The sequence below is a fragment of the Aulostomus chinensis genome, chromosome 14 (genome assembly GCF_037954235.1).
Source record: "Aulostomus chinensis isolate RoL2024-O1b breed Wild chromosome 14, RoL_Achi_v1.0, whole genome shotgun sequence".
NCBI classification, from domain to species: domain Eukaryota; kingdom Metazoa; phylum Chordata; class Actinopteri; order Syngnathiformes; family Aulostomidae; genus Aulostomus; species Aulostomus chinensis.
The window spans coordinates 4,875,713-4,898,004 of record NC_141333.1 but is presented as its reverse complement, the minus strand read 5'-3'; the positions used below and the strand labels follow the sequence as shown (position 1 = coordinate 4,898,004).

At 43.1% G+C, this 22,292-nt stretch overlaps 1 protein-coding gene across 2 annotated transcripts in view; it reads right to left on the bottom strand.

Moving 5' to 3' along the window:
* Positions 1 to 22,292, bottom strand: part of bcar3 (BCAR3 adaptor protein, NSP family member) — a 64,305-nt gene that overhangs the window by 30,439 nt on the left and 11,574 nt on the right. The window contains exons 1-3 of one of the 2 annotated variants that reach the window (XM_086223670.1): positions 12,809 to 12,990; positions 3,386 to 3,584; positions 2,725 to 2,979 (exon numbers count right to left, since the gene is read on the bottom strand). In XM_086223670.1, coding sequence (XP_086079796.1) covers positions 2,725 to 2,979; positions 3,386 to 3,576 — 446 coding nt within the window. In that variant the 5' untranslated portion in view covers positions 3,577 to 3,584; positions 12,809 to 12,990. Of the gene's footprint in view, positions 1 to 2,724; positions 2,980 to 3,385; positions 3,585 to 12,808; positions 12,991 to 22,292 lie in introns of those variants that run through there. The other variant, XM_086223669.1, reaches the window with a different exon arrangement.

Below are 22,292 nucleotides of genomic sequence, written 5' to 3'. Positions count from 1 at the left end.
CCACCATCAGAGGGCAGTGTTATTCTTCTATTTCCCTTCCAACCTCCCGATGAGCCATCAGCTGCTGTGGAGTCATACGCTGTTTAATCATCCTCACTGGGGTGTTTTGGTAGTTTGTGATGAATGAAAACACATGAATGTGTTTGCGCACTCAATAATTTTAGAAAATCACATTTCATTTTCATGGCTGGTGTTATAAACGTAACAGCAAATGTGTGCTTTTAAATCGCTGGCATAGGTGCAAAACGGGAAAAAAAAAAGTTAAAAATGGGAAAGTTAAAAGAGATTTAATGAAGTCTTTTTTCATTTTTGTTTCTTTCCACGTTCTTTCGGGAGACAGAAGCTTCTGCATATGTTTAAAAGCAGATAAATCTGGCATGCAAAATGACAGTTACTTACACAATTTGAGTCACTTCTCCATTATGAGCACATGACACAGTCCATAGTACGTGGGAAACTTTTTTTTCTGCAGGAGACTTTGACACAGTCCACACTATGTATGTTACGTTTGCTTGATGGCAGGTTAAAGAATTGCAGAGATTCCTGCTGCTGAGGCAGTTTAACACGGCTCAAAATTAAAATATCCGTCAAAAAAATGTTTTTGTTTTTTTTTTATCCCAGATTTGCCTCAAAAACTCTTTTTCCACCTCTTACAAAATAATAATTTGTCCCCAGACTCTGGTCTGGTTTGTTGTCCTCAAGTAAGAGAGGAAAGCTCCATCAACAGGCCAAAGCAGCTTTGATGAAAGGAAAAGTTGCACGTGTCAACAGTCTCTCCATCTTCCCTCCACCACCACCCCACCCCCATCCCCCACTTGACCCATCCCTCCTCAACTGTCTGCCCCCTCCTCCTCCTCCTCCTCCCCCTTCTTCTCCTCTCCTGGTGGTCTGCTAAACAGCCCAAAGAGGTCATCAGAAAGACAAACTGGCCAATCAGGAGCTAGTGCACCATAAGGTCAGGGGTCGAAGGTCGTCCAAGAGCATGAGTAATGGAAAGTCAAGACCGACCAGCCAGTGGTGGTTACATACCTTCAACTTACACTCCCTTATCTTTTTATAGCGACTGTGAGGTGGCCTTTCAGATTAGCTGAAGTCTGCAGGGAGCAAACGAGGGGAAACACTTTCAGGTGCAACAAATCTGTTTTTTTTCTCCTTTATAAAAGTGACCTACAGTTGTTGTTTTTATTTTTTTAACGGTGTTGTGACTGAGGTATTTTAAGCAGAAAATGAGAATGATCTTAAGTGTATGGAACAAGCGCCTTGGGGACGTGTCCAGTCATTTCAATCTAGTTTAACGATCGATAATTAAGTCGCAAAGTCAAGCGTACTGTGAAGGAGGTTTGTCCCAACATGAATTTAACCAATCAAGGTGTCGTTGTCTGTTACCAGGTGCAGCTTGGTGCACTGCGGTTGTAGAAATGAGCAGTTTTCTTATGAGGAACCTCTTAAGTTATATTTCCCCTGGAAAGTTCAGTTTTGAGGGTTCGAGGCACAGCACAAGCACACTAACCTTTTAAATGACATGGTTTCTGGGTCAGAAAACATCAAATGCACTTGTTGAAAACTCGCAATCAGTCGAACCTAAATGATTCCTGCGGTTAAATCTAACCAGATCTTTACAATAGCACGAACATTTGATGAAACTCTAATTTTCAAGAGTAAATTTCATGTCAACAGGCCGTGCTGTCATTCAACTACACGACTGCATAAATCTCTGATTTGCAGAAATGTAAAATATCAACATTTCACTCTGGCAACTGTCTTGGGATTAAAAAGACTAAAGACTTTTAGTCGAGGTCAAGAAGTTGATGGTCAGCAAGTCGAACAGGAAATCAGATAAGGACAATAACTTAGGATGGACTCTGAGATGTGTCACTCCTGTCAGGGAGGCTCTTTTGTAGTTGTGAGGTCACGTAGATTAAGAGGCTAATTTCATGATTTCAAAGTGCTCCTCTTTGATCTTCAGACAGTTTTATAAACAAAGTGAGAGTAAAGACCCACAGAAACCTGCTGTAAATCACTCAGATGCATAAATATGTCTGCTGATGAGTTTCGATTAAGGTTGAGGTTTTTTTTTTGTTTCGTTTTGTTTAAAAAGGCGTCTTCCATGGTTGCAAAGACCTGGTTGGACAGACTCTTCAAAAGATAACAGTAACAAAGCAGCCAGAAACTACACAATAGCTGAGAGGATGATGACATCACTCTGGAGCATCTGCACAGGTTGAATTTGACCTGCACTACTTCTGCTGCTGTAAGCCAGCAGCAGATGAAACGTATCCAGAACGAAGGCGGCAGGACAGAGAACCCAGACAAAGAGTTCACAGTAATCTGTGATCTGTCCTGCCACACCCTGACCTGCAAAGGTAGGCCAAATGCTGGGGGCGACACACAAATACCCCCCCCCCACACACACACACACACATAACTGGCTGCATCAGATACAGTCAGCTGTAACTCTACACTAGAGATAGAAAATGGGAGGACATGATGAGGGATGAAGTGTGTGTTCCCTCTGAAGTCGAGCTAAGTGCTACAGTCCCTCAGGGCTTCCTCTGCAGACTCCGAGCTCTGTCTCACTCTCACCGGGAACAATAAAGTTTAGAATATTCTGAGTCTCAGTGCAAAGCTGATGCCCGCCAGAACTTGGGCCTGGGGAGTGGGGCAGGAATTCGCCTTAAGATGTTCAATGTTAAGATTCCGAAACGCTGTCTGTCCCGCCTTTACCTGTAACCGTGGAAGTCATCGATGATGTTCTTGACCAGCGGTGATGTCAGCGGCTGATGTCCAGCTGCGTGTGTCGTGTTCCCACCCAGCACTTGCTGCCTGTGATTGGCTCTGGGGTCCCAAGTGTAATTCCCGCCGGGGGTGAGGGTGGTGGACCCTCCCCTCTTGCGTCGAGGCAGAGTTCCGTGGATGGAGATGGGCTGGTAAGGAGGAGCGGGGAGCTCTGATGGGCTGCTGTTACACCCTGGAGGGAGACTGAAGAGAGAAAGACAGGCAACTAAGGTCAAGTAAAACAACTAAATCACTTGGTAAGGATTTGTCTCTGTTTGATGGTTAAAATAAAACATTTAAGATGCTAAGTATACAGGTATGTGACATCATCTTTAAGTAAAATGGAAATATGTGTTTTTCTGTTCATTATCTACATGTTTCCTTATTTTAATCAATATATTTTGAGTATTTCCATTGAAATGTGAAAATGTACATCGCACACACACACACACACACACACACACACACACACACACACACACACACACACACACACACCGACTTCCAGAATACAATGTATAAAAGTCTAATTCCTCTTTTAAAGACAGAGTTTGAGCATTTTTAGGGATATAAATGCTCCACTGTGACACTGCTTACTAATCTAACGCACCCAGGTCTGGAGCTGAGGAGGTCCATGGAGGAGGTGAGAGAAGCCTGGAGCCTCCTGGAGGGGCAGGAGCTGCTCGGGCTGGGGGAACCGAGGGAGGTGCTGGGGACTCCAGGGTGGGAGGTGCCTCCTCCCAGGGTGTGATGTGCATGGAGAGTCCTGGGTAGACTGGCAAAACGCCCCTCTGCCATCATCCTCAACTCTACAGGGAGAAACACAGGAAGATGACATGAATCATGGAGTCAGGTGTGTGTGTGTGTGTGTGTGTGTGTGTGTGTGTTCAAGCGTTATTGACAACCTGAGGAGTCCAGTTATGTAACACAAGCCAGAGTGGCCTCACCTCGGTGTTCTCTATGTGATGATCTAAAATACACACTGAAGTAGAATACTCACTGGGATGAAGTATTATGATACGTGATATGACGAGCAGAGGCAAAGAGAGGCCCAGTGCAACAGGTGCTGCTGTCACTGATACACTCGCTTGTCCTTCCACATCATTCAAGAAACACACAGTAACACTTGTCATGACACAACGTTATACTCATGCTGTCGGCTCAGTTCCAGTCTGGCCCTTGTGGTCTTTTATTTTTACTTGTCTGTGTGCAAAACAAGAAGGGGCTGTCCTGTACTGGAACAATGAGTAGTTTTTATTCAAATCCAACCCTCACAGTTCACAGGTGGGCCCTTCACTCTTTCTTCTAGAAGTACCAGGAACCACTGAAGGGGATTTTAGGGACAGTGTCACACAAGCACGTCAGAAAATGTTTCTGATCTTGTGCGAGATGACGGAACTGCAAGAACTTAGAAACTTGGACCGACTGAATGTCATAAACCTGTCACATGGGCGTTGTCAGTGCAGCGTAGGGCTCAACTCCTCTCCCTACAAGTGACAGACGCCCTCTAGTGACCATATTAATTGTAACCAAAGGAAGATAATCAGATGTCTATAAATTGGCAAAAGAGTGTTTCCATCAGGAGAGAAACTCAGGTTTTCTTTGCAACTTTGAGTTTCACATTTAAAGTCGGGTTTTGTTCTGTCTGCTTCCTTCCACGGCTGCTGTTTGTTTCCCGTTTCATGACGCACATTTCACACGTCCAAGAGCGAGTTATTATTGTACTCATGACACCAAAAGTCACGTAACCCGAGATAAACCCGAGCCACAAAGATTTCCTAACCATGAGCTCTAACATTGCAAAACCTAATGATAGCTTAACTTGACACATTAAACGGAATGCTTTAATTCTGGAAGCGGACATACATCCTGAAGTGGTTGTGGATTCGCCGGCGCTTTAACAATGATAATAAAAGATGATAATAGACTTTCTAGCCTTCTGGTTGGTGAGAAAACATAATTCAAACCTCATTCATAAAAGTTTCTAAAATGTGTCAAAAGTTTACAGTCAAGTTGCAAAACTTTGATTGAGATTTTGGGATTTTTCTTGTCTTTCTTTTTTATTTATTTTTTGAGAGTTGGAAACTAAACATGGGACTATACATGAATATATCCGCACTGTTGGGAATTCAGAGAAATAAACTGGACAATTTATGGTAATTTAAATCAACTCTACTCAACTGAGCATTTACAGTCACAGTATCATTGTTAATTCCCAAATGTTCCTGTTAGTTCCCACTGAAAGTTTCCAACTTTTAATATTTCCCTACTCATTTATTCGAGCTGCCTCTATTCAAACTGATTTGAACTTCTGGCTAAAAGTCCAGACATAATTCAAGAGGAGAACTTCCAAGTCAAAGTACAATAAGATTTATTTATGACAGCCTCGAGAATTTAGATGTGGTTTAAGGTAATGGGTGGGCCTCAGAAGATTTTTAGATCTGGGCCTTGGAATTCTCAAGTTTGGGAATGGCTGCCACGTGGGAATGCTTGAAATACTTTCTATTCCGGCGAGGGAAAAATAACTTCTTCAAGTACCTTTATGAGAGAGTCGAAAGAAAAAGTATCACTTCAAACAACAACTTCAAGTTTACTCTCAGGGTAATTTAGTCCTCTGACACACACACGTATAAATAAACAGAGATAAACATGGCCGACAGGTTGCCTGTGATGGAAAACACTGAACAGGCTCCTGATAAATTCCCCTGCTGCATGATGATGACTGGGCAGCATGTTTTCATCTGCTCTGAATCACTCAGCATTAGTCACACCACACACACCAAAATATCATCAGTTGACAGACAGATTGTCAGACTGGACGCTATCAGGCTGACCCTCCCTCATTCTTCTGTCGGAGTTGGAAGTGTGGTCACAGGAAGCAGGTAGCAGAGAAGATGAGCGCCACGATAGAGGCTCGCTCGTATCGCCTGAGGTTTTCACTGAGAGAATCGATCGTTGCCGTGTGATGATTTCAACGTCGCTGTCAAACAGTTAGTTAACAACTGGAGAGTCCAGAGGAGCTGAACCATTAAATAATTCATCCACATTCAAGTTAGCTTCAACGCATTCGTGTCACCGCTGCACGTGCAAACCTGAGTGTCAGCATCTTTTTTCCTCGGAGATGTGTTCATTAATGGAGGAACAAGAAGCCGCACAGACACTAAAAGCATGGGTTGTAACAGTATTTCATTTAAGAGATTAAAAGTGTGAAGCTGGTACCTTCACTTACTTCAGTGTGTGCAAAAACACTTTGGATTCGTCAAGGCGGAGCTAATCTTTCTGATTTCCCATCTGTTTTGTTCTGGCTGTGTAATCTAGACCCCCGTTAGGAAATTGAAGACAATCTCCGCATCATAATCCCACTAAGAAATCCAACTAACAGTGCAACCCTAACCCACAGTGCACAGCTTAAACCTTACATGTATTGTTACGTCCAGAGGTGGAGGCAAGTGGGATTTGATGTCATGATGAATGGAGGCAGGTGTGGCTATCAGCAGGAGGCAGAAACTGAAGAGAACCAATTTTAAATGGACTCAAAAGTACGGACTCAGGACTCAGGCTGAGCTACAGGTGAACGAGGCGTACAAGGCTAAGTGAAGGACCTGAACATGGCAAGATGAAGCAGGATGGCGTGAACAGAGAATCTGACAAAGACAGGAAGAAACCAAGGAAAGCACAGCAGAAGTGATCACACCAGACAAAGGCAGGAGAAGACGAGAGCAGGCAGGGAGCTGATTGGCTGAGGAGACAGAGGGAACAGGACACGGAAGACCAGGACTGATAGACCAACATGTAAACACAATAAAGAGACAGGAAATAGAACATAATGCCATACATGAGGGGACACACTTTTCAAAATAAAATGGGAGACATTTTAAGAAAATCCGCAACTGAAAAGCAACAGTTGAGATGGTAACGTGAGAGCTCATGGAAAGGGATTTTTGTTATTTGTGAATGAGCAGCAGGCATGTTTTCTTCTCGGTACCACCAACTGGTTGTAAATGTAGAAGACGAACAGAAGACAACCAAGGTTGTGTTGCAAAACGCGTGAGCACGGGGCAGAGGTGAGGTTTTGACACAGCTTAGGACGGGAATCTGCTCTGCTGTAATATGCCTCCAGGTCTGCAGGAACACGCACGGATACAGAACCGGGGAGACAGTTCTTATCGCCAGTGCTGCTGAATCCCATGCCATACCTCTGACTGCAGAGCTCCAGAATACGACATCAAATCACTCGCTGGCACGCCGTTACACTGCAGGTCTGTGTAAACGGGTGCTATTACGTAACAATGGTGGGTTCATAATGGTGTTAGAGGGTGTTTCTTCCTCTAAATCTAGATCTTCTGGCCCACAAAGTAAGCCGAGAGATTCATTTTGGCCTTCTGGAAAGGAAGTTTCAGATTTATTAGCAACAGCGCCTGTGAAGAAATGAGTTGCAGGTTTTCTTAAGTGTGCGTTTGATATCTTGCCCTTTTTTTTCTTCCCAAATAACAAAAATAATCCCGTTTGATCAAGGCTTGGAGTTGACTATTCTACTACCTGGAACTGAGTCCAAACTGGAAATAAACCTCCCGTATTTAAAACCCTTATTAAACCTGTTAAATCTCTTTGAGATTAAGAATCTCTTTTTTGCTAGAGAGAGACCAGGCCGAGACAGCGGCCACATACGTACAACCGGTTTCAGCTGCTGTGACCCATAAACGCCTCCAAAGCATTAACACGGAGCCTCTTAAGCCACTTGTGATGACAAAATGTCAATAAAAATGCAAATACAGGTTTGTGGAGAAGGAGACAGCTGGTCACTTCAAGACCTCTCAGCAGGAAAAGAAGAGTTTATACACACAAACAGTTGAAAACACTGTAAAACTAGTTCCAGTCCTGCTAAGGCATGCTGGGCCGGAGAGGGGATTCCTGTGAGGGGCTGAACGACTACAGGAGGACCTATTATGAGACCCCCAGGGATGGTCAGCTGTGTGTGTGTGTGTGTGTGTGTGTGTGTGTGTGTGTGTGTGTGTGTGTGCAAAAGTGTATGTGTGGCCCTGACCATCTGCCAGACCCCCCCCCCCCCCTTCTGCAGAGGAGAAAGGACCGACTCTCACTGAGTGAAAACAGACACAGAATACCTTGCGGATTAATCCTATCAATAAATGATTCATGCTCAGAATTTTACGATGGCATTTCCAAAATCACATTCCATCCACCTCGTCCCGTCCACGGCTCGACTTATTTCACTTCTGTGTCCTTTTACAATCGGTGCTTTGGACTTTGTTCCTACTCATCCATCTTTTCCATCCTCCACCAGCGTCTCCCCTCCCTCCTTCTCTGTCCATCATCATGTCAGCGCTTCTTTTGCTTCCTCACTTCGTCACCTCCTGTCTTTCTTTTGTCCTTACGTCTCTCGATAATAGACTTTTCTCTCTCTTTTTTTTCCTCCTCGTCTTTCTGTTTCGCAGCCATGTCTTATCCTCCTACATCTGCTCAGCTACTGGTCACATTGTCCTGTTTCTCTCTCTCTCTCTCATCCGTATGAGAAGCGACATTTCTTTCAACAAACGTACTATGATCCGCTTTGGGACATCTTTTTAACCTCACTGTATATTTTCACAAGTTTCTTTATAGGTTATACTTTCCAAGCTTGAGGCTGGACTCTCATTACAAGTGGTATAATATAGCCTGCACCTTCTGAGGTGATTTAGAGTGGCAGTTAAACTGTTGACAGGAACTATGTCTAAGGTGCACTGTGGAGTGGGAATAGTTATTTCGAGCATCCAGGGTTCAAGAAGCTAAAGTCATGTTTCATTTCCTGTACACACTCACAAACACACATACACAAAAGCATACAAACACAATTTTGGATGTCTCTGAGTGGCAGCAACTTCAACATGGACTTGAAATCAACAAATGCATTTGAAAATATCAGATTATTTGATTGAGGTTTGATTAATTTGACAAACTGTGTTCCCTGTCACTAATCCTCCCATCGAGGGCGAGAGTTCATTTTTGGGTGAACTTTACTTTTAAACTCTTTGAACGATACGCACATCAAATGTGTTGATAGCTGTTCCAAAAGTCCCCGGACTCCTATTCTTATTACAAAAAAAATTATGAGATATTGGAGGTGAATTTTACTTTCAAATGCAGACTGAAGTGGTAAAAAAAAAAAAAAAAAAAAAAAAAAATTCCCAGGAGCAGCAGTAACACTCCCATGCTACCCAGTCAGAGCAGATGGAGCCATTGCCGTGACACACAAGACAAAATATTTTGCAGTTTTACAAGTTAAGACCTTGATTTAGACCATAGAAACACCAGGAGAATCACACACACACACACACACACACACACACACACACACACACACACACACACAGCCTTGGGTGGGACACAAGAGCAGATTAGCAGGAAGAGGAAATGGCAGTGTAAACATTTAGACAGCAGGCAGCTCATTATAGAGGATTACTAGCAATAAAACAAATATATCTTTTCACTTCCTCAACGACAGTATCTCATGTTTTCCATCTCACTCTGGTGTACAGAGATGAGGGGAATAACTTGCCTATCAAATGACTGTAAATTAAACACTTTGATGGCGAGCTCACTCCGTCTGACTCTCCAGCCAACCCTCGGTGTAAATCAGGAGAGAAAGAGAACTTCGTTGTTAATCCACTGAATTAGTCGTGAAAAGTGGGGGTGTAGACCACCGCAGGAGGTTCAGCAGGTCTGCTTTAATTCACCAGTTCCGCGGCCTGATGCACGACTATGTGGAGCATTGGAGACCTCAGGATTACATAATACAAAACTGAAAAAAATAAAACTAATTACAGTAATATGATTTATGAATGAAGTTTTAGCAACAAGTGTCACATGCTGCAGCACTGGTCTCTCATCACACACACATTCAACACAATAGGGAAGATGAACACAAACATGCTTGGGAACGAGGGGTTTCCTTTGGCTGGCTAAAAGTGTCTTCCTGCTATGGCACGCACAAACACACACACACACACACACACACACACATGAATGCATTAGCAAAACCACCCCTGGCCAGAAGTGAACAATGGGAACAACTGTCACATGACTGCTGCCTAGAGCCGGCCTTTGTTTGAGTGAGTGAGAGAGAGAGAGAGAGAGAGAGAGAGAGAGAGAGAGAGAGAGAGAGAGAGAGAGAGAGAGGTGTCCCACTGCGCTCTTCAGTGCGTGGGTCCACCAGTGTGTACTTGTGTGTGAAACATATTAATGAGGCTGTTATTAAATCCCACAGCAGTAGCTGCCATTTAGTACTTCTGAATCTCTCACTTTCACTCACACACAATCACACACAATCACAATCACACACACACACACACACACAATCACACACACACACACACACACACACACACACACACACACACACACACACACACACACACACAGAGCTGGGTATCAAACCTTTTCGGTGGCCAGACTTCTTTCAAGCCTATCAAGTATCAAAGATGTCGATCAAACTTCAATCCCGACAAACTCAATCTCCAAGTTACGGTTTACCTTTTCTGTTGTGAAATATCAACAAGCTAAAACTCAAAACTAAAGAATTAAAACAGACGAATCAAGTGAAACCACATTTTGGTAAATTTGTGTACATCTTCCATGTCATTTATCTATTTTGAATGTGTGAAGAAGCCAAAGTGGCGTTCACTGTCACCACCCTGAGAGTCAGCTGAGCCACAACTCAGAGGAGTCCTATGATTTAAGAAATACAGCAGGTCTAGATTAAAGAGATCCAGCAAACCTTCAGCAGAAGTGAAGGATTACATGTAAAAGTATTGCATGCTACACGTGGTTCAGCAGTACTCTGCTTTCGAAAAGTGACACGCTAACAGCACAAGAAATGAGCAGGAGGTTCAGACCCAAGGACATCGCTGTGCTCAGTCATAAAATAGTTCCAACACGTGTGCACCACATCCCGCTTTGATGACATGCAAGTTTTTGCACAATTAAAGAAACAGGATGTAAAATGCTGCTGTATTTAGTGATTCAGAGGTGCTGGAGGTTCACCTGCTGCCTCGAGCTTCCAATTTCCCATAGAACTTTAAATAAGAACTACAAAATAAAAGTAACAATGACAGAAATGGTTGCTTACAGTGAGGATTATTCCTGGTGATTTTGGCTACTGGGTGATGAATAGATGCACTTTTTGTCAATCAGTGAGCCAAGTCTTTAGTCCCTGCAAAGACCAGCAGGTCACATAGTGCTGACGGCTGGCTGGAATACCAGCCACCTCATCCCAGTAAAGCCAGTAACACAACACCACACACACACACACACACACTCACACTCACACACTCATCCCTGTGGTATTGCACTATAATCCCAAAGTCGAAGCTGAAATCTGTTCATCACAGGGTGAATCACTGGATCACTGGATAAATGCACTGGATCAGACACAACATGGCTTACTTGTGTCTAAAACAATCTGCATCTGTGTAACACACACACACACACACACGCTGACACACACATACATGCACGCACGCACACACACACCCCTGCGCCACACATGTCCATCTCTGTCATCGTCTCACGGGTGGCGTGCAGTTAAAAGCTGTGCTCGCATAACGGAGAGGTCTGAGCAGCACTCACTCAACAAGTGTTTCTGAACAGGACAGTCCAGTGTCACTCTTACAGTCCCACTTCTCACTTCATCTTCTGATATTTGTAAGATAACGAGCAGAGCTGAACAGCCTTTTATTATTCGCCGTAATGATGTGACCATCCAAGGTAGACCAGATATCTGGACGATGATATCAACAAAAAACACGGCACTCCACCACCCACAGTCCTCAAGGGTATCTGATTTGCAGAGTGCGCTGTTACCATGAAACTGTCTGCCACACTTGTCACTGGTTCCGTTTCCGACAATGCATTTTGAAGTATTGCGATAGAGAAATGTGAAAGAAATGAAGAAAAAAAAATCCTTGCCAGTATGAACAGGACGTCCCGTCTGATTCCATACATCTTTATTTCATCTTATATGATTGACATGGATGACGAGTTAGATAACAACAGAAACGGTCACGATATGCAGGTATGAAATGTGAGGCTGGTAATATTTGCAGTGGCCTGCAGGACGACTGGTTCTCTGACGTATTTTTGTTTATTATGGTCACAATTCATCTGGTAGCTGTTTGATTTGCTTCTGGGTCTAAAACCATTTATATATATATATATATATATATATATATATATATATATATATATATATTTATCTATATATATGGATTTAATGAAATGTCAAAGGAAAAAAACGCGGGCAGTTGGGAGCCGTTTATTGTCGGTGTTTTTGGCTTTTCCTTTGTTTTGGCGTGCACGGTTGGTCTGGGCTCAACACTCAGGATATTTGTTTCAAATGTCAAATGGAGAAAATGAATTGGAAATTCAATTCTGCTACCAGAGCTGCTCAAGTGTGCTTTTTTTTTTTTGCCCTTTGCTTCAGATCAAAGAGAGATTCTACTTCTGCTCCTGTTAACTGTTGCAGAACAGAAATGATCCTCCTCCGTGCGAAATATATTCGCCTCCAGGGCGCACGTACAATAGAAACCAAGAATATCAAATGTACCCAACAACAAGTAAACAAAAATAAAGGGCCCGGTCTTATCAGTCATATTTGATGTAATTACTTCCTGCTACAGCTTAAGCTCACACCAGCAATCCCAGCAACCACAGTTACACCCAGGCGCCTTGAGATAGCAGCTTATTGCTCAAAAAGTCCCGGAGTAAACACCCTCCCAGCAGTAAACCAGCTGATCCAACTGGACGAAGAGCAGAACATCTGAGAGACCGTGAGAAAATATGAGAGAGGAGATAAAGAGAAGCCCCAGAAGTACCTTTAACTTGGAGTGGAGATGATGAAACACCCCAGATGATGAGAAATAAATGCACCCAGAGGAGAGGATGACCATCAGAGCCTGCTGCACCACTATCAGCATCATTCCTACACACAACTACTGTCCATGTACGCGCACACACACACAAGCACACACACCATTCCTACCTGTCAGTGTGAACAGTTCTCCCTCTCTTGCTCTTTGTGTGTCTTTATCTTGAAGTCATATGTCAAACTTTCTCATAGTTTGTTTGAATGACGGAGGAGTTGGACCGCTGGAAGACGATACACACACGCTGCCTCAGACAGGCAACAACAAGTAGCGGTGCACAATCCCAAGCCCTGCCCTCCCCTCGCTCCCTCTGGGGAGTGATTTGTGAGCTCTCAGCCCCTCCTCCGGCTCTACTGTGCTTGGGAGGAGTTTCTTTCTTTCTTTTTTAGCAGAGTTGTCTCTTGCCCCCCAGCACTGAACAAAACTCCCCTCTGCCCTGCTCGCCCCAACCACCACCACCTCCCCCTCCCCCTCCCCCTCCTCTCATCTCCTCTCCCTGCTCTGCCTCATATTTCAAGTCTTTGTGTTCAGACTGGACTTCTTACACCAACACCGCCGACTGGTGTGAGGCTTACAGGGAAGATTGAGATGTGACCTACAGACGGGGGGGGGGGGGGGGGGGTGAAGTGTGATGTTGGCAACGTTGTGACATGTTTGAGGTGCTCTCAAGACTCATGAAGTTTAAGAGCTTGACTCAGTGTTGGCTGACTCCTAAATCAGCTGACTATCAAAGTCTGAAGTAGAAGAAATGAGCTAAGAAGTGACTGCATTTCATTTGGTGAGGCTGATGAAAATTGGAGGAGTTCTGTTGTTTTCATCACAGGTATGAGGTCATGATGTGTGTGTGCATGTGTGTGTGTGTGTGTGGCCCTCAGGACAAGACTCTCTCCTGTCTTTGTCCTCCTGTTCCTCTGTATTGTCTAGCGTTGATAACACCCAGACGTGTGTGTGTCTGTGTGTGTATGAGTATTTTTATGTGTGTGCGTGTTTCCTTTCAGACAATACCAGAAGCCCATCCTGCTACTGCTGATCTGATGCCCCGCATTGTGTGCATGCACACGTGCGCGCACACACACACACACACACACACACACACACACGCACACACACACGTATATCTTTTGATCTTGAGCTCTTCACTGCATTTTCTAACTGTGAGAGATCTGCCAACAAGCATCAGGGCTCAAGGTTTGTTTGGCTGTTTACAGTTTGTGTTGCCATTGTCGTTTGGATTGTTATTGGTTTGTATGTTAAAGCGATACTTCTTAAAGTACTTCAAGTATACTTCAAGCATATTTCACTTCTCAGGTACTCAAAAATAAGTAGTAAACAAACAGATATTTCTTTGAACAATTTCACTGCTGTTAGCCATCAGTTTTCATTAGCTTCAAGCTAAATATACGTGGCCGGCCCTTTCTGCATTCTGTTGTCATAAAAAAGTGATGCAGAAGGGAGAAACTATCTTTGTGAGCTCAACACACCTTTTGTGATCATACGTGTGCCAGGATACTTTCTAATATCTTTCAGTTTGATTCTATGGAGCTACAAGAAAAAAATCTACATTGATGGTTAAAGTAAGATATAAAAGTGTTAGATATACAATACATTTTAACTTCTACTTCAGTAAATATCATTTTCAAGGAACAGTACTTTTTGGTTCTTCTACTCGGTCATACCGTGCTGAGGGTTTTAAAGCTGGTGTCATGCCTAAGACACTCGGGGCACCAACAGCATGCAGCCTGTCACCTTTTTTCTTTGCTGCTGGTCTGAGAAGATTTGAAGCAGAGTAATCAGCCTCCTGTTGTAGTTTATAATTTACAATTTTTACTTCTTTTGTCTCTGCTTTCAGGGCTGCAGAGGATGTGCTGTGCGTGCAGGTACAGAACCCATCATCCCCCTCATTTGCTTGAATGCAGGAGCTCAACTTCATGTTTTAGCACATGCAGAACTTGAGACGGTTGCATGAGTTATTGGCATATAAGCCATTAAGCAAAATACTTTTTTTTTTTTACATTTAACAAAAATAAAGAGCCTGGTGCTTTATGCTCATACATCTGATCACTTAAACATGCACTTATTTGTTATAAATAACACGGCGAGCACAGACTGAATTTCAAAGCCGAACTTAGAAGTTGCTGCCGGGTTCCAGTGGAGGTGGTGAGAAGTACAAACATGAACAAACTCAACGTGAATACATTTTTGGAGTATCTATTTCACTCAGGCATGTGAAAATACCTGGAATACTTTTTTTTGTATGCGAGGGTGGTATTTCCAGGAAACTGTACGGTGAGCAAAGAGTGTAATCACCCCCTCACACTCACACACACACACACACACACAAACACACACAGCGGGGGTATGGTGGCAGAAGAAGGAGATGAGTCCACGGTGACTAACCTGTAAGATTGTATCTGTTAAATTTGATACTCTTCAGAAAACACGTGACTCACATGCGGTTCGTCATTTGTTGGGCTTGCTCTGTTTATCTGGTGCAGCTTCAGAGAGGACACGTTCCTTGGGGAAACGCTGTTTTTGTCCCTGTAACTGCCACCAGTCATCACGGATGTGCAGCACAAGAGCCGTGCCACTGAATCTGAAGCCGTCAATGCGGTCTAAACTGAATCCCCGGTCCAAGCCTGAGGAAGGTCTTGCAGATCCGAACATTGCCTCTTGTTCAGATCCTCTTTTTTACCTCTCGGCTGGACCGTTGCTGCTCCACTGCCTCTCTACCGGTGTTACCAGGTGTTTATCTGACAGTATTGTAGCTACCACTATCAGTGCTTTGCTATTTAGCTTCATGCCATGATTCATTAAAACAATCATCACACTCCAAAACTGATGGTGTTGTTGACGCTGCTGCAGGCTCACTGCCCTTTTTCTATCATTTCAAAGCTACAGGATTGCCCCTCGACAACAGAGGACAGTAACCTCCCAAACCCAAAAATTAAAGCCGACATGATGAAAACCTGAAGGGTTGAAATGGAACGTGCAAAGCAGCATTTCTAGTCTTTAATTACACACCACGTACGATGGGTTTTGTGCGCTTTGACTTGTTGTGGTGGCTGAATGCTGGTGTGAAGATGCTACATTCGGCAGATACCCCTGAGGCCGACCGTGTCTCGTTCAGTAAGAGATGATACACGATGGGGTGTCCTCATATACCAAAATAACAGAGACGGCTGAGAAGAACACCCAGCGTGCAGCACTGTGGCATTTCCTCCACTGAGAATTTACCTCCGTATTTTTAGAAGTTTGATGCTGTGTGCAAGATTAATTACGCTGCGCAGGAAACCTCGATCAAGGCTTTGTCTTCAACTTCAAAAAAAAGTCTGCGGACTAAAATATTTATTTTTTGTTGACTGTCATGCCATTTCAGCTATTTCCTGTATTTCTCATAATAGGAGTTCTCCGGCCAAACCCTTACTTTTGCACTCAGGCAGTCTAATATGTTGGCTCAAAGCCTCGCTGAGTCATACGGTTCCAAAAACTGGCCACCAACCCACCTCTGGGGGCCCCTATTTCCCAAACCATTAAATAAATGGGTTTGGCATCCCTGCCCACTGGAGCAGTCATGCACCTGCATACACTTGAATATGACTTTTACTACTTTATTACCACTGATATTAGCTTTTCATTGCGGTTCCTCTCTGTGGTATTTGTTATATGGTACATTCTCTTCCCTTCACCTTCTCCCCCACATCTCCCCCTCATTCCATCCTCTCGCTACCCCTCTCCTCAACTCCTCCACTCCCTCGCTCCCTTATAGATCAGTACGAACACACACTGGTACTTTCTGCGTGTGTGTTTTCGATCAGAAAAGTGTGAAGTGTAAACAGTGCAGTGTTTAGACCACTCCTCATTCCTCTGCTTGCGGCCCCGGGGCCAAATTATTAGTCCAAATTTGTACGCTCAGGTGGAATGAAGTTTTTTGGAGGGGTGCCAACGATTCTGTGGAATATCAACGTCAGCAGTTTATCCTCAGCTGATCCTCAGGATTCTCCTCGGTTATTTAACGAGGCAGCAAATCACTCATCGTTCATGTTCAGCTCTACCTGACTCTGCGAGGGCTTTTCCGATTCAATACAACACATTCTGGGGAAGCTATCGTTCTCGAATGCAGTCATCGTTTGGTTGACGTCCTCATGAAGAGCCCAGGTGTCGCAAGTTACAGAAGAATTGCAATTTACACCAACAGGTTTCTTGTAGGAACAGATCTGATAGGCCTGGAGGCAGCTGCTATGCACTTCAGATGATGCAAATGACCATTCCCAGCAGGCCAGATGACATCTGTTAGGAGAACTGATTAAATCACTTTAACTGGGAGGATCGAGGAGTGAAACTGTGTTCACACAAAGACAAACATATTCATTCTATGCTCATCGTGTATTTGTACGCACAGATTTCGTCACATAAGGCGCTTCTGCCCTCTGATTATGTAACACGTTGTTAGTCGCGATGGCCCCTAAAATATTATCTCTGAGCCCTGATAACGAAAAAAATGTCAATTCACATTCTTCTTACTCGCGCTTAAGTGATGAGTAATTATCAAACATTCAATCATTGTTGTACCTTTTTTTTTTTTTTTTTTTTTTTTGCTGTTGCCGACCAGCGTTCTGAGGAATTCAGCTCTTTTACATTCAGTCTGGAAAAGTTATGAGATCTGACAGGTCTGAGGACATTTTTATAGTCTGCAGGAGAAATGCTGCACTGATGACTGTAACCACATGCAAATCACAAATGCTGCCTCAATATGAAATGGCTGTTCACCAGAATGAGGATGTAGGGTCTCGTAAAATCTAGCTGCTGTTTTTAGAGAGTTTTTTTGAGATAAAACACATCGATGTACAACCAACTGTAGTCTTTGGTCAGTTTTTAAGTCTCTGTCTTATACCAGGAACTGGATGTGTTTTGGCAGATGAGAGATATGAGCATTGTTGTTGGGAGCACCGAGGGTGCTAGCGACACACACAGACTGATTGTGGACGCTGTTTACAGTACATGCAGTATTAACCACGGGTCACGTTGATGAGTCGATCACCTTCACATGAGAGCTTATCCTGGTTCAGCCTGTCCTCCAGATACTATCTAACAAGTAAGTCCTTGGTGTAAAACTTCTGAATATTCTGAAGGTTAACTCGAAACACCAGCGACAAAAGAGTGATGCTCTGAGTTTTTTATAGATATCCCGAGCGTGACATGAGTTATGATGCAGCTGCTGGGACGGTCAACCTGATTTTGGCTCTCAGTTTTCAGCAGAGGAACACTTTGTCTGAAACGTTTCCCTTTGAAGAGATAAAATATAACTTTCTCTTCCCAATTATGGAGTGCACTTAATTCTCTGCCACTGATTCATTGTTTTGTTCCCTGAACACTCGTGAAAATCCAAATAAAGTCAGCTGTCTTGAATTTTTGCATGTCAGAAATATTGAGTTCAAATATGAAAACTTTCAGCGGGGGAACTGTGTCACTTCTGTTTGCCTTAGAGGTTGTTATTTAACACAAGCGATCTGCATCAGCTGAGCATTCCTGTTCCAGTTCACCAAGTAGAGATTTCCGTCATGGCCGTCAGTGTCTGATACAGATGTGCACGGCATCTGTGTGCACGCAGAGGGCTGTCAATCATTTCAGCTCACTGTTAGGCCTTTCTCACTGACAGGAAACGGCCCCGATGCCTGTTTGCAAACCTTATTTCAAACTGCTCGGAGTTTTGACTCATTCATCTCCTAAATCAGGCTTGAACTGTAAAACTTGTGAACCATGATGACATTAAAAAGGCTTAGATGTTAAAAATAAGTCTTTGTTGAATTAAAATACATTAGACAATGGGATTTAGAGTAAATCATTTCTTGCTGTGAATGATTTGAATAAAGCAAACCATCTGGAGACAGTGGGAGACAGCTTAAGTTACCGGCTATGAATGTGCATAATTGTCAATGAGAAACAAAGGTCTATCTTTAGTAGACCACCCGACTCACGCCCATCTAACCACGGAGATTATTCTGTCACCATGGCAACATCAGTGCCCACCAGCAGCACAAACAAGCAAACAAACTGTCCTCGTGAACACCTGCTGGCTCACAAACACACACAGACACAATGTGAAACTTGTGTGAGCCGCGTTTGGCCCAGCGGAGCAGCGCGTTCTGGAATTGACTCGCTCCCTCGTCTCAGGACAGGAGGGACGATCTTATCCGACCCTTCCTGAGTTAAACAACTTGTGCGACTGTAAAAATGTGTGAACAGGGTGAATTTAAGTCGTTTGAGGCCCAGTGAGGACAGATGTCAGAGTGCTATTTGTTTCTGTCTAGCTGCATATTTCTGGTCACCGAGCTTGAAAGGAACTTCTTGATCGGCGGTTTTATTAGCCATTAGCTCTCTGCTAACCTCAACCATGCGCCTCTTCAGACATTCGAAATGTTATCACACCAAATGGAACGAATTCAGATCCTGAAATGATGCATGTCGTCAGGGTTGCGTGACGCTTATTCATTGTTTACTGTACCAGCTGCCTCTTTCACAAAGAACGTCCACAGGGAAAGAAGCCTTTTAAGGGTGCAGCGCATCACATGGCGGATTGAGGGAGGGGCATAAAAATCAGTTAGACTTTTTTTTCCATGCGGATCCAATTTTACTTGGAGAGAGGCTGAACATTTCTTAATGAAGTAATGAATAAAGCTTCATTAAAACAGTTTATGTTTCTATGTTCAAGGTAACTTTCCTGATACACTTAGTAACGATAATTAGGAATAAATAGGAATATATTGGAAAAGAAGTCTTTGCACGTTCATCCATCACTGAAATCAGGTTTAAAGCATTCAGAGTCTCACCTGTAGAGTCTGTTCATGTACAAATAAAGTGTTTTCTATGAAATGGAATCTCTTTAGTGACATAAATCTCTTCAGGGTTGTTCGAACCCACCAAGCAGCCTCACGCATCACAACCGTAGCTCAACGTGACCCAAAAAAATGCCTCAAATATGTGAGACAAGAGCGTGCACGTGTGTGTTTGACTGTTGCTTCCTATGTCGCCCTCTAATTGGCTAAACCTCAACGGCATTTTAAATCCTGCCAATGAGGAAAGTCCCTGGCACAAATCCGCATTCTTGCCACGTAATCATGTACCATAGCCAAAAATGTAATTAATATGCGCCTGGACGCAGAGCGAGAATATGTAAGTGTGTCTTTGTGCTCCTGCTGAAATGCTTGAGCCGGCATTTTTGGAGGATGCCGTGTGTGTGTGTGTTCCGGTATGTGTATGTGTTACTGGTCCCAGTACAAATCTGTTCACATTGTTGGAACTTGATCGTCATTTTGGAATGAAAGTTATGTCTGCGTAATGTAAGTGATTACGTTTAACGGATGTAGCGTTCCTCTCTGAGTGGGAAGTGTTTTAAACCTGCGTCTTGTTTAATCAGCAGCAGGGGGCGACACTGATGGTTGCAAAAAAAAACAAACAAACAAACAAGATGGCACTCACCAAATCAATGACGCTTCATGGCTGGACCCACAAACCAGCAGGTGACATCATGCTGGCTCCCTCCACTCTATACTACTGCATCTCGACAACTAGATCCGAGCACGTGGGAGATGTTTGCCCTGGAGGTTTTCTTCAAAAAGCCAAAAGTCTTACTCATATGTGGTTAATGTTGCGATCAATCAATCTCTCCTTCGACATCAAAACCTAACCAGAAAACCGGAAATATTCGTAAACTAGAGTCGCCTTTGAACTGCTGTCTCTAAGTAAATGAGAGTGAGAGTGAAACAGTGGTCATGACTGTTGTACATGAGAAACGTGAGGTCGTGGACTGAGAATGTGCTGTTTTGTTTTACTAAAATCAATCAGTTTTATTTGCCGAGAGCCATCCACAACTGGAACTGTGACAGAAAACTGAATATCAAAAAAAAAAAAAAAAAAAGGAAGAAATTGATATGTAAACGCCACTAGTTTCACATGGGATCCTCCTGTGTGAAAGCCCAGAGTTTGACCTCTAAGGCTACCATGAGCGGCTCCGTAAGTGCTGCGATTCGTCTTCCTGAAGACTTCCTGGCAGATCTCCTTCAGAGCAAACTTCTCCCTTCATCTGGATCTCAAAGCAACAAATGTATGTTTGTCGTGTCCCCTGAGAGCAGCGACTGTGAGTGTGAAAGATGCCATTAGCTGAACAAATCTGGCCTGGGTGCTAATGATAGGGGTGGCAGGCTGCCAGGCAGACAGATAATACCACAGTAGCTGGTGGCTGAGTGATTTCAACTAGAGGCTGTTTCACCGCAGCAACCGTCCTCAACCTGCGGGTTGGGACTCCGCGAGTGGCCACACAAAGATCTCAGGAATGTGTAAATATACATGTTTTTCAAGTGAAACCCTCATCTCACGTTTCTGCGACATCTTTGGTGAACTCGTCGCTCACAAGTAAACACCCAGCGTTTTCTGTGCATCAGTTTTCCACAGTGGTATTTAATCCTTCAATGTTCGCTGGCAACTATGTGAATCTCTTGATGCGAATCATTTATTAATCTTATATATAAATAATATATGTACAAAATTAGGACTGACGTGCAAGTATTTTTCATTCACAGACTCAACGGGGTACTTCGAACGGCATGCTAACTTGTTTTTATTGTTTATTTTGACAAAATCTCACGCAATTATGACTAATCTGACATCAAATGTACATTGAAGGTTGGTTTTTTTTTTGCTTCATGGTGTTGGTTTGACATGTGTGAAGTCTGTACATTTATTTTAGAATACTAGTTGTATTCATTTATTTCAACATCTATTTTGTGCCTTTTCTCCCCAATTATACACTACAAAGTCACTCTAAAAGCGCCCTCTGCATCGACAGTTTTATTACCTGCCCATTTCTTCAAGTTGTATTTGAATACAAACCATTCCTCAAATTCTTTTCTATTCTGGTTTCCAAACTTCTGATTATTTGAACTTTAGCTTCTGACAAACACAGCTTCAGTGAGTGAAATGTGTGTGTCCTCCTGCAGCTTCAGATCTGTTTTTGTCCTTTAAAGACTTTCCACTCCAGATGTCCTGGCAAGTTGACTGTGTGATAGGGAGAGACTTCCTCTCACAATTTACAAAAAAAACAAAAAAAAAAACAACCCAAAAAGTCTGGCTTCCTTAAAACTCGAGTGGCTCAATAAAGCCAAGTGCTGCACTCTGGGGTTTGACTGCATGTCAAAATTGACACATTGTTTTGTTTTGGTTGCAAACTTAATATTTGGCCTGTAGAAAAAAAAGGCTCTAGTGTATTTCAACACTAAAAAAAAAAATATATATATACATACATATATATATATATATATATATATATTTTTTTTTTTAGTGTTGAAATATATATATATATATATATATATATATATATATATATATATATATATATATACACACACACACACACACACACACACACACACACACACATGTATGAACTGGATAAAAACAAGATTAATGTCCCTGTGTTCCATATTAGCTAAAGATTTAATAAATTATTTCTTTACTTGGTATTAACTGGACTCCTGCACAACTAAGAAACCAAGACAACAGTTGAATTGACAGAATAATGCATGGGAAAGTGAGCAAACAAAGCAG